At 40.9% G+C, this 13,560-nt stretch overlaps 1 protein-coding gene across 4 annotated transcripts in view; it reads right to left on the reverse strand.

Annotated features, from left to right (window-relative positions):
- The window catches only part of NBAS (NBAS subunit of NRZ tethering complex), a 350,592-nt gene that overhangs the window by 303,712 nt on the left and 33,320 nt on the right, over positions 1-13,560 (reverse strand). For all 4 annotated transcript variants that reach the window (XM_039531043.1, XM_039531042.1, XM_039531044.1 and 1 more), the window contains exons 10-12: positions 12,613-12,751; positions 11,599-11,664; positions 5,650-5,778 (exon numbers count right to left, since the gene is read on the reverse strand). In XM_039531043.1, the coding sequence (XP_039386977.1) occupies positions 5,650-5,778; positions 11,599-11,664; positions 12,613-12,751 (334 nt within the window). The remainder of the gene's footprint in view (positions 1-5,649; positions 5,779-11,598; positions 11,665-12,612; positions 12,752-13,560) is intronic.

The raw sequence follows: 13,560 nt of genomic DNA on the forward strand, positions 1-13,560 counted from the left end.
GTAACACCTTCAATTTTCCATTCTTAAACTGCTCTATCATCACTGAGACTACATCCATGTAAATTCAATCCTCACTGGAATGAAATTCAAACTTCCTCCACTAGGTCAGATGTACGAGTTGAACCCTTTCTTTAAATATTTAATTTAGAAATATAGGAACTGCACAATGGATCAGACCCATAGTCCATCTAATACAGTATTCTGCCTAGCACCATGTCCTACATAAGAAACCGGGATCCATCAACAGATAACCCAATGACTCACTGATCTGGGCTGTGTTCTATGGCAATGGTTGCCCAATGGTTGCCCAAACTATATGTGATTTGTTTATCCTGAAGTGTTTTATAAACAAGTGTTGTTACAAATCATAGAGCGCAGGTGTCACTCTAAATTCCCCTGCATCTTAGGAACCCAGGATCATGTGTTATAAGTCAGTTATCTCTGTAACATTTCCCTTGTAGGACTAGTGTAGCAGAAGAACCAGCAGTATTTAGTGACCTCTGCACCTCCTTCCTTTGAGCCCTGGAATAGATTTTTCTTCATCTTGGAAAGAGCATACAAAGCTGTACAGTAGGAGAGTGATGCTGAATCTCACACAGTGCGGTATCACAAGTCACACAGTATGTGAAAGAAAAACAGCTTTTATTATTTACTGAGTACAGTCAGGATGCAGGACACTGTGAAGATACAGGATATAGTGGCCGTACGCCAAGCAATTTACAACACCAAAAGGATACCTCTCGACACTTGCAACACCAGACTGGGTCCAGTTTCGGTGCAGTGGAAAGTTTGGAATTTGGTTTGGTTTTTTTTTTTTTTTTTTTAAAAGGAGCACAAAAGCACACTGGTATCACCTGGATTTTTGTTTTTTTTTTGGCATGCCAGTTCTCACCCCACACTTCATGAAACCAGGAGTATCTTCTCATGACCACCGCTGATGCCAACCTTTTGTCAGGGCATCTAGGGCAGCCTAGAGGGAGGCCCTGGCTATGGTCTTCCTTTCCTCCACTAGAGCAGAGAATTCCTGTCTGGACTCCTGGGGCAGCAAGTTCTTGAATTCTGACATGGAGTCCCAGATGTTATAGTCATGCCTCCCAAGCAAGGCCTGCTGGTTAGAGATGCGGGGCTGCAACCCACCAGGAGAATAAATCTTTTTATCAAACAGATTCAGCTTCTTTGAGTCTTTTGACTTGGGGGACGCGCCTTGCAGCCCTTGCCTGTCTCTTTTGTTGGCCGCTCCAACCACAAGGGACCCGGGAAGGGGATGGGAATAGAAGTATTTATACGTGGTGGGACATCACATTTTTTATCTGCTCTTTTTGAAGCGGGGGCCAGAGAAGATATGGTCTGCCATAGGGACCCATAAAGGCCTTGTTGAGGGGGTAGGACCACCTTTTATGGGGCTGCTGCGACCAAGATGTTGCTCAAGTTGCGTGAGGACTCTTCAAGCACCTCCACTTCCAGCACTCGGTTAGAAGTCACACTTTTCAATAGCTCCTGGGGCGCTCTAAAGTCATCCTACGGCACCAAGCTGCTCAGCCCCGACACAGCTTCATCTGGGGAGGAGGAGGCGGCAGTGGCCTGCACTGGCAGAGGGCTTCCTCCTCCCCTTCTGCACCAACCACATCACACAGCTCCAAGTCCTGAGTATCAGTACCCGGCTCAATACCAGAGTCCAGGTCGGGTGCCAGATGGTGAAGCAGAGGGACCCTTCTCTTGGACACCCGCCTCCCCCAGGGATTCCAAAAAGGCCATTGGACCTGCACAGACCACCTGCCCACCAGGCCAGATGCTTGGGAGGGCACCCGCACCAGGATCTGACAGGACATAGCTTGGGTACTGATAACGGCACGTTGGTTGGGTGTACGACTCCACCTCCGACTCCAAAGACGAATCAGTTTGGGTGGGAACGGTACCCCTTGCTTCTGCTGGCCAGTGCTGATGGTCTGGGGAACAGTGCCGGAGCGGGGAAGTCTTTGCTGACATCAGCAAAGTCGTTTTCCCTCTGGTTGGTACCAAAGGGTTCGGTGTCACACAGGAGCTCAGGGCAACATGCTCCCTTCTGCTCAATTATCTCACCGGTGCCAGAACTTGCCCTGCAAGTACTGGGACAGCAATCAAGTCCCTGACCGCTGCAAATGCCTCCAGGGTGGATGACACCACAACCCCACTGGCGCTATGATGTCCTCCTGGGTGTCAGTGGATGGTCTTACACTGGACTCAATGGCACCTGCAAGCAGGGTGGAGTCAACTGTGCCACTTGTGGAGCAGGGGTAGAGAAGTGGTCCAACATAGGTCACACTCCACTGCACTCCCCGTGTTTATCCGTCCTTAGCTCTGGGAAGTGCCCCCTCTCAGACTGTTGCTTTTTGTGCTTCTTCCTTGGCACCAATGAAAGGGAAAGGTGCCGAGAAACCCATGCTGCCAGAGTAGTATTCAGTTCCGAATCTGACCAGCTTTGCTCCAAAGCCCATCTGAGTGCGACTTCCATCAGGATGGACCTTAGCCTAGCCTCTCTGTCCTTTTTCATATGACATTTGAACTAGCAGCAGATCTGGCAACACTCTCACACATGAGCCTCCCCGAGACACTTCAGATAGCTGGAGTGCAGGTCGCTCCCCAGCATGAGGCTGCCACAGAAGGCAAAGGGTTTGAAGCCGAGAGCATGCTCTTCAAAACAACCGGGGGAAGGGGGTCTAACAATATACACTACTACTAAAAGAAATAAACTGAATCTAACTAAACTAACAAAGAAAAGAGGAACCACTAGATGAACGCCTTGCCAAGGCAAGAAGAGTTGTTCCAGCGACCGTCACAGGCAGTAAGAAGGAACTGAGAGGGTGCGGGGCTGCTCAAGCCCCTTATAACAGTGCATGAGCACATGGCACCAGAGGGCACTAGAGCCAGCCTGGCGGATACCACTAAGGGAAAAATCTCCAGTGACTGTGCACACAGCACACACACACCTAACATGGAATGGACATGAGCTAGCACTCGAAGAAGAAATATCCATTATAATTCAATACCAACTTAAACAGTTTTAAAACAGGCTCTGCACTAGGCAAGTCAGGTTCATCAATACATTCTTATATCACCTTCTACTGGAACATGCATAAAATAATGAAAATGGCTTCACGGGCAAATACGTAATAGGTAGTAAATATCCTGAGGCAAAACCTCAATGCAGATGTAGATCTTGTAAGCGCAAAGAATATAAAAATTACATCATTTCTTTTCCCAAAATTTCAACGGATTCTTTGAAGTGCTGTTCTCTATGTAAATTAGAACTATATCTTGGAGCTTAAATGTTGTTACCAGATATGACTGCTTAACGTCAACAATAACGTAAACAAAGACTGGATCTGGTCATGGCAGTCAAACATGCATCTCCTAGGCTTGAACCAAGATATTTCACACACAATAGGATGACAGTGGACATCCAAACTTTTGGCTTGCTATGGCCATAGGCTATATTTGGAGTGTAGTGTCATCTTTTAGAGTATTTTATGAACCGCAATCCTCTTCACATATTAGCACACCTTATGAAATGGGTCCCAATAACCGTTCCGGTCACTTATCTTTATGGAAGACTTAATTGCAAATGCTCCTCATAATGCCCAGATATGGAAATAATCATGAAAACAGTTTAAAAAAAAATTCAATGAAAATCTGTATCTACATATCATTAAAAAAAACAAAAGCTCTATGTTGGAGCTTATGGTGTCTGCTGTGCAACTCATGGACTGCAGAAGAGTTCAACAGATTGTGGGAACAGCTGGATGTATTTCATATAGACAAAGAGAAGCTGAGGTATTTAAATCATCTCACAAAAATGATCATAAACAGTAGAAAATATTTTATATCATGTTGTGCAGAAAAATATTGGGTGACAGTAATCACAGTGAACAACCAGTAATTGAAGATATTACATAACAGCATAGGTTGGGAATTCATTCATCAACATATGGACTTTGTAGACTAAGAAAGAACAGTGAGTCTGTGAATTGAACAACCCTAAGACAAATGAGAATGACATTTATACACAACATATATAAACAAATTCTGTGGATACAAATGTAGATAGAAGAATTATCCTTGATATTTTCTAACACGTTTCGACACCGAACATCCTATCTGGTTACAAAATCTGTTTTCAGTCCCACAGTGTGGTCAATGCAAGTAGACCCCTGCATGGCTAAAATATCAAAGTACTTTTTCAAACTGGCCTAAAATGTGAAATGTTCCCTCCTAGATACACAGTATGAAATCAGATCAGTGCATCAACTACCGGGGCGGCTCTAAGAATTTGGCCGCCCCAAGCAGGGTGGCATGCCGCAGGGGGCGCGCTGCTGGTCCCGTGGCTGCGGGGGACCTCTTGCAGACGCGCCTGCGGAGGGTGTGCTGGGAGGGCGGCAGGAGGCTCCAGCGGACCATCTACAGTCATGCCTGCGGGAGGTCCACCCGAGCCGCGGGACCAGCGAACCCTCCGCAGTCATGCCTGTGGGAGGTCCACCCGAGCCGCCAGACCAGCGAACCCTCCGCAGTCGTGCCTGCGGGAGGTCCGCTGGTCTGGCGGCTTGGGTGGACCTCCCGCAGGCATGACTGCGGAAGGTCCGCCGGAGCCGCCTGCCAGCAAAATGCCGCCCCAAGCGCGCGCTTCGCGCGCTGGGGTCTGGAGCCGGCCTTGTCAACTACATGTCATTAACCAAAAAAGTCCACCACCTAGGCTTGCACCTGAAAGTAGGGAGAATTAGAGCAGACTCAGATATGAACTCTGGTTTTCAAAAGCAGCTACTGGATGGACAGGCAGTGCAATCTATCCTATAAAATGGATCATGCCTGATTTTTAAAGACATTAACTGAACACTATACACCACACGTAGTAAGAGAGACAAAGCTTATGTCAGTATCTAATACTTAAGAAATGGTTTCCAAAATCAGGCAAGAGAAGTCAGAGTTCTGTGTGTTCATGATTCCAGATCTGCCACTTTTCAAACTGTAAGCAGATGCCTTTTCATCATTAACTGACAACTCCAGCACTCTGTATGTTTGAAGAAATAAGGAGTTTATTTAATGTAAAGATTAGGTAAGACCATGGTTGTTTTTATTGCACTGAATTTCATGCTTACAAAACTAAGATAAATTGTATTAGGTAGAGCATAGCTTTTTGATGTCATCATTTGAAAAGCAAGTCCTTCTGGAGTGTCATTGTTCAGGAGGGAAGTAACACTTTACAAGAGTAAAAGACTAATGCATTAGCCTACTGCATCCCATGGTCCTCCAGAACTATAACTTGAAAGGCTACATACTCAACCGATTTGTGTTTTGAAACAGTGTTTCAGTTTACCTACATCTGTTTATTTTACTATCCTAACACTTAGGGCTTTGTCAACTACATATTGTTTTCAACACTTTCAACTTTTAACTCATTCCAATATCAACCGTGTTTTTCATCTGAAAGGCCCCTCACTTCAAAGCTGCAGAAGACACTACAACTAGAGCATCAGTAAAACAGGGCACCTTGTAAACAAGCAGATGAATGGAAAGAAGTATCAGTAGCTAAAATGACAGATATCCAGAACATCTCTCAATCTCTAATAAAGCTAAACTCATGATTAAAATATTTATTATATTTAAATGTCCATGTACCTGGTCGCTTTGATCCCATTCTCCTTGTTGTTTGAGAGACGGGATTCCCCAGATGGTCAGTTTTCCTGAGAAATGAATAGCTGCCAGAAGAGTTCCATCAGGAGAAAGGCTCATCTTGAAAACTCCATCCTGCCCAACCAATTTAATAAAGAGTGTAAAAAGAAAACCAAGACTCTCAGTAAGAATAGGCTAAATTCAGTTCACCAATACAGAGTAACTTTTCCCTTTATTTTAGGGCCACAATTTTTTATTTGTATAGCTGTTTTAAAATTACAAATATCTAGCATACTGTAAAATTGAAATATATACTATATTTCATTTTTAAATGTAAGTAAAGGAATATAAAAAGTTTAGTAATACAGGTAGAAAGTATTCTACCTACCTGTACTACTGGACACCTTTGTTTGTTAATTTCAGGACCGAAATAAATAAGATGTCAAAATATTGTAGTCTTTTGACTACAGTGAGCATGTAAGAGGGGGAAGAGACAGTTATTTGATTGGTGTTTGGTGAATTAGAGCTAGGATAGGGTAGATAAAATTTTGATTGAAAAAAGTTTATTTTAATCACATTTTTTAATTTAAATTAAATACACTTTTCTTTTAAAAAAAAATTTCTTCAAAATTAAATTTGAAATTATCACAGCCTATGTCAAAGCCTAAAAATCTACTATAATCTATTTAAATCATTTAAATTACATATAAATAATAATATTCAAGCAGGACATGTTTGCTGCTGAAGTTAGAGCAAAGTTAAACCACTGAATTAGTAGTTAATTGCTGGCTAAGCACCCTGAGCTATAGAGTTTGTTGACATGCTGAACCAGCTTTTGACAGCAGTAGCTTTTTCTGCAGGTACAGAGAGAATATTCTCTTAATTTCAGTTTATTCAACTAGTTCAGTTCAAGGACGAGTTAATTCAAAACTGAGAACCAATTAGGAGTTGAAAAAGAGGAAAGCTTGTTTTTCTCTTCCAAGTTATGAATAAAAATGAAGTATGAGAGAATGAGAACTTCCAGTTTTAAAATCTTGAAAGACACTGTTACCAGAAATCATCAATTCAATTCACTAACTACAACAGAGAACACTCCATTTGTTTAATAAATCAGTTAATTTTAAATACAAAACACATTTTGATAAACTTTTTTTTTCCCCTTATGTATCCTGCACACTTAAAAACACCTAACTAAAAAAATTAAAATGCTGTTTTGGGGCATTTTTACTTGATTTCCATCCTAATGAAGCTTGACTAGTCACGACTAAAAAATTAATGTTAATCCTCCTGTAAATAAGTAATGTGTCATTCACCATTTTCTAACATAAAACTGTAAAAATTAAGAATATGAATAAATATATATGTTATTTAAGCAATTATATGGCTTAAATGTGTATAGATTAAATGGCAGAAAACTTCATTAAGATTGCCCAATTATAGCTCATGCCCTTCCAGAATGTCAAGGTCAGCACAACTCAAACTTTTCAAAACCAGGAAATACAGAGTTAAGGTAATACAACCCCTGAGGCTGGCAATGGTCACTAGGAATTATTTGCAGGCATTCCAGCTGCATTCACTGTGTTAAATGTAGGTGTACTGAATAGTGGAAGAATAAACTGGAACAGCTTGAAAGAGATGTGACTGGGATATGAGGAGGCCTGGGGATCAGTCTGAGGAGCATCTTGGAGATCTCTGGGTATGTCCACACTACATCTATCAGGGATCGCTTTATCGCGTCTCATCTAGACGCGATAAATCGATCCCCGAACGTGCTCCCCATCAACTCCGGAACTCCACCAGGGTGAGAGACGGAAGCGGAGTCGACGGGGGAGCCACAGCTGTCGATCCCGCACCGTGAGGACGGGAGGTAACTCGATCCAAGATACGTCGACTTCAGCTACGCTATTCTCATAGCTGAAGTTGCGTATCTTAGATCAATCCCCCACCCCAGTGTAGACCAGGTCTTAGGAGATCTGGGTCTGCAGCCCCAAAGGAAAGAAGTGCATGTGTACCATGAAGTTCCAGTCTGCATCATTTCAATACAGAATTGTTTAGACCCTGTCAGTAGCAGGGAAGGTTTGAAACAAACATAAGGAAGTACGTCTTCACACAACACACAGTCAACTTGTGAAACTCATTGCCAGGCATTTTGTGAAGGCCAAAACTATAACTGGGTCCACAAAAGAATTAGATAAAGTCATGGAGGTCCATCAATGACTATTAGCCAGTGACACAACTCTATGCTCTGGGTGTCCCTAAGCCTCTGACTGCCAGAAGCTGGGAGTGGATGTCAGAGGATGCATCACTCGATAAAATGCCCTGTTCTGTTCTCTTCATGTGCAGAATCTGGCACCAGCCACTGTGGGCTACAAGGACCATTGGTGTGACCAAGTAAGGCCATTCTTAAAATCATGCTTACGGCAGAAATTGTATTCCATAACTTTAAACTATGGATGTAACTGGGGCTACACAATCAAAATTTTAAGTCTAGTTTCTAAAGATGGTCAAGAAGCTATAATTTTGAAATTTCAAATGCAAAAAAAGTTTCCTTTCACTTTAGACTAGCTTCCATCTTATCTCAAACTATTTAAAATTTACATTTTGTTCACTTAGACAATGAAAACTGGCTTATCAGTTTTACTTTCCATTCTTATACATTAGGTGTTTGGCTTGCAAATAACGAATAAGATTCTTTAAACCTAAAATGATAGCAAGCTCGTGTTAAAAGTTATAACAAACAACAACCACCTAAAATTTTGTGCCTAAACTACCTGATGGTGTCTGGTTAAATCGTAGATTTCCACTCTTACGAAACAACTGGCATGAGAGCAGTAATATTACTGCCTGGTGCTTTCTATTTCCCTTTGCTGAAAGTTGCAAAGCTATGAATTGCACTCTCCTTTTTAGTTTATAAATCAAGATTTGTTCACAGAAGAGAAAGATGGTTATGAAACTGCACGGAACTGTAAAATAAAAAACCCTACCCGCTAGGCTGAGAGCCTTTCTTGAATGTCATCATGACCGAACGTTACAAGAGGCCTCTCTGAAATTCAATACATAACTCAGCAATCAGTGCAACTGCTGCTCCTTTGGACGGCCATCATACACATCACACGCCTCCAAATCTAGCCTCTCAAAAGATTTGTGTGTCCTTAGGCAAAGCAGGTTCTGCTACCGCAGTAAACAGTTCACTACTCTTGGGGCAACTGCAGAACAAAATATAGAAAGCTCCACTAGGCTGGCATACCACATTTAAGATTTGTCATCTAAGTTGAGAACAGCTGGCTCCACAGGCAAGGCCTCGCTGAGCCTTGGCAACAGTATTAAATAGCTTTTTCAATCTCCCATAAATCACAATAAAATTATACCTCAGGTATTTAAGATACCATTTCAGGGATTGTATTAAAACTTTTGAAGATGAGTAAACAACAATAGTAACCTTTACTCTTTTAAAATTTAGTGCTGGCAAAAGCAGTAAAATTTAAGTTTAGTTCAATTCAATACTAGCCTTTCAATAAAAACTTACTTGAGCTTCTTTTACATATATATAAAATCTACTTCTGTTTCATATTTTCCATTCTTTAATTTAAAGACTGAAATACCAGCCCAGTAAATACTGCTATTCAGGGGTCAGTATTAACTTGACAGCTCCCAGACAAGGGAAAAGTGCTAGGAAGAATCCAAGCATTTCTTTCCTCAGGGCAGACAAACACCTTTTCATTTCACACACACACACACACACACACACAAAAAGGATGTGGAGGGTTCAAATCCCTCCTCTGCCTGATGTGGAGAAGGGACTTGAGTCTCCAACCACCCTAGTGAGCATCATTGGGATATGGAGTCAGTCACTCTTAAATATTCATTAGGCCAGAAAGAGTATGTATTTATAGACAGAGAGGCCTGCCCCTAAATATCGTATGGCCCAGTTGGAGAGATTACAGGAACTCTGAAGAACAGGATTAAAATTTGAAATGATCTTGATAAATTACAGCATGTTTGAAATCAACAAGATGAAATATAATAAAGACAAATGAAAACTACTATACTTAGGAAGAAAACAATTGAATGCATAAACACAAAATGCAGAATAACTGATTAGGCAGCAGTACTGCTGAAAAGGATCTTGGAGTTATAGGGGATCATAAATTGAATATGAGTAAATGTGATACTGTTACTAAAAAGGCAAATGTTATTATGGGATGTGTTAACCGGGGTGCTGTATGTAAGACAGATGAAGTAACTGTTTCACTCTACTCGGCACTGGTGAGGCCTCAGGTGAAGTACTGTGCCCAGTTTAGGCACCACATTTAAGAAAAATGTGGAAAAATTGGAAAGAGTCCAAAGAAAAGGAACAAAAAAGTATGCAATTTGAAAAACATGACCTGTGAGGAAAAAAGGGCATAATTTAGTCTAGAGAAAAGTAGCATTCCAATATTTTAAGGGCTGTTATAAAAAGGACAGAAATTGATTGTTCTCCATGTCCACTGAGGATAGGACAAGAAGTAATTGGCTTAATCTGCAGCAAAGGAGATGTAGGTTTGATATCAGGATACACTTTCTAACTATAGAGGACAGTTAAGTACTGGAAAAGACAGTTACCTTTTTTCGTAACTCGTGTTCTTAGAGATGTGTTGCTCATGTCCATTCCATTGTAGGTGGGTGTGTGTGTGTGTGTGTGTGTGTGTGCGCGCTCGCCACATGCACCAGTGCCCTCAGTGGTATGCCTAGGGAACCGGACCTGGCACCCTCTGGAGTGGCGTGTGTATGCCGCAGTATAAGGGGAGCTGCCGGCTCCCCTCACCCCCAGTTCTTTCTTGCCAGAAACTCCAACAATGGGGAAGGAGGGTGGGTCATGGAATGGACATTATCAACACATCTCTATTGTAGGTGACTCCCAGTTCAACATACTGGATGTGGCCTGTAGGTTCCTTGCATTACAGCCAAAAATGCTCTAGCACAAATCTATTATAATAAAACAAACAATCAAACCCATAAGAAAAGATATATAAGCGAGCAAGCAGGCTAGCCCCAGGGGCTACAATCACATCCCTTCTTAGTTGTCTCTTTTCCAAGCTGAGAAGTCCCAGTCTTATTAATCATTCCATTCCATACCCCTAATCATTTTTGTTGCCCTTTTCTGAAGCTTTTCCAATTCCAATATATGTTTTTTAAGATGGAGACACCACATCTGCATGCAGTGTTTGAGATGTGGACATATCATGCATTTATACAGAGGCAATATGATATTTTCGGTCTTATTAGCTAACCCTTTCTTAATGATTCCCAACATTCTGTTAACTTTTCTACTGCCGCTGCACATTGAGTGGATATTTCCAGAGAACTATCCACAATGACTCCAAGATCTCTTTCTTGAGTGTTAACAGCTAATTTAGACCTCATCATTTTATATGTATAGTTGGGACTATGTTTTCCAGTGTGCATTACTTTGCATTTATCAACATTGAATTTCATCTGCCCAGTCACCCAGTTTTGTGAAATCCTTTTGTAGCTCTTCGCAGTCTGCTTGGGACTTACACATTGCACATATTAACAAAACTTTCTGCACCTGCCACCTTGGGTAACAAGTTACACTTAGGATAAAGCAATAAATCACTGGATCTGTTTCAGTCATAAAATATACTGAAAGTCATCAGGTCTCTATGAGCAGGACTGATGATGCCAGGTAATATATGAAACGAGTAAATAAAGTGAAGTAAAAACAAATCAGTGACAGAGCAACAGTCTGCCAACAAAACAAAGTCCCAAAAAAAAAGCAATTTGATAACTCATGCCAGTTAACTGATTTAAAGCTAAATCCTACTATTCTAAACAGGTTAATTTTTAATCTATCTAAATTAAGTTACTTCAAGTCAATTAGATTCCTCATTCATGTAAACCCAAGTGAATCTAAGTGAATAACAGTGCTAGTAGTGTTAAGGAGGAACGTATTACCTGTTCTGTTCCTTTTTTGCTGTAAAATCTGAAATTCATAATCCTTAATAATCCGCTTCTCTTTGCCTGTTAAAACAGGAGTGTATCACACACTTTAAGATTAAAGACAGTCTTTGATTTATGTAGTAAAAAATAAATCAAATCCAGTGAGTAATGAAACCACCAAGTAAGAATACTTTATTTTGCAACATTCTCTCAGCTTTATGAAAATTTTAAAATACTCATAAGAATTATTTTAATATTCATGTATTAAAATGTCACTTCATGTAAATGTTGCAACAGGTTAAGTTTGCTTATTAATTACTTGGACTATGTATGCATGTTTCCATAAAAAGCACCATCAGCTTGCCACTAAATTATGCCATGCTAGAACATTTAATACATATTGCTAAGTATACACATTAGAACTTTTCACATGCTAAAATGTAAAAATTGGTTTACTGTATTAAGCTAAATTGCTACAAGCTAATTAAGAAATTAATTTCAGTGTACCCATGTAGAGTACACCAATTTAACTACAGCGAGTTTTATTATGCCAGTGCAAGTTTTATGTATGCTATAGCCCTAAAAAGAGGGTTACAATTAGGCTTATTTCAAACTGAGCTATAAGAGACTAAAATATTTTCAAAATACACAGGTAAAAAATAACCTGATCCATGACTGGGCTTCTAACTGCTCTGCAATACCAGTAATAAATAGTTTGAAGACAACAAGTGAAAGCTTTGATGAGACTATGTTTTATAAAACAATGCTGACAATTAATTTTTCTGCCTTTTAATTCTTTATCAACTGAATCCTGTATCAGCTTTTCCATTATTCTGCTTGGGACTGATTTCAGGCTGACCAGCGTACAGTTGCCCAAGTAACCCTGATTGAATACTGGCACAACAGTATCTCTAACATGGAAACATGCTATGGTCTGGGAAAAGAGAGCAATCTACATAAAGTTTCTCTTTATTTAAACAAACTATAATATTCTTCCAACAGCAAAATGAGGAGGCCAAAGCTACTTACTGTCCCAGTATCATCTTCATAACTAGTGACCTGTTTATAATGGGGGGATCCGGAAAGAACCCTCCAAGCAGATATTCCACGACTAGTTCCTTTAGATACTCCATCTTCATCTGTTTCACAGCCACCCACAAGCAAAAGCCTATAAACACAAACACTTTTATTACTGAACGCAGGTTTTGGTTTTGTTTTGCCTACTGCAGGAGTCCAAATATATATTTCGTAATTCCATTAAACAGGAGCATAATAGCTTTACCTGAAATGAATAAAACCATGCATTAAAATAGCATCGAAAAGCCCCAACTAAGGATAAGCCTACACTACACAGTTAACCTGCGGTCTTTTACCCAGGTTTTAGCCTTAACCTTCCCCTACCATGCACACAAAAAAATCAAAGTCTGACTTGGGTTTGGAGGCACTTTAAAACAGGGCCAGCTTACTTGGCTGGGGGTAAGGGTTAGAATCTAGGTTCCACTTTAACTCTGGCTGGAACCTGCCCATTTTGCACTAATGACACAAGCTAAATCACATGAGTGAAGTGAGGACCCAAGCAAAATCACTCAAGTGCTGATAGTCCTCCTATGCCCTTCCCACAATTCCCCCCAAAGGACAGACAAGTTGTCCCTCAATTGACAGGGAAAAATCTAAAGCATCTCATCACAAAGAACCATGGGATATGGCCTGAGACCTCATTAAGCCCCCACCTCCTCCCATATTAAACCAGCCTTGGGTGAAACTCAGGGAGTTCACCACTAAAACTGAAAAAAGAGCGTTCTGCTGCTGATGAAGCACCCCCTCCCCCCCCCAGGAATGTCCCTAACCACCAAGGTTGTAAAGACACTGGGAAATTAGAGAAGATACAGAAAGAGACTCAACAAATGGTAAGTGTGATTAATGTGCATAAGCCTTGTCAAGTAGTGTCAGGCTAAGTACTGTTAGGCCTCAAACTTC

This window comes from Mauremys reevesii, linkage group 3, assembly GCF_016161935.1.
Source record: "Mauremys reevesii isolate NIE-2019 linkage group 3, ASM1616193v1, whole genome shotgun sequence".
NCBI classification, from domain to species: domain Eukaryota; kingdom Metazoa; phylum Chordata; order Testudines; family Geoemydidae; genus Mauremys; species Mauremys reevesii.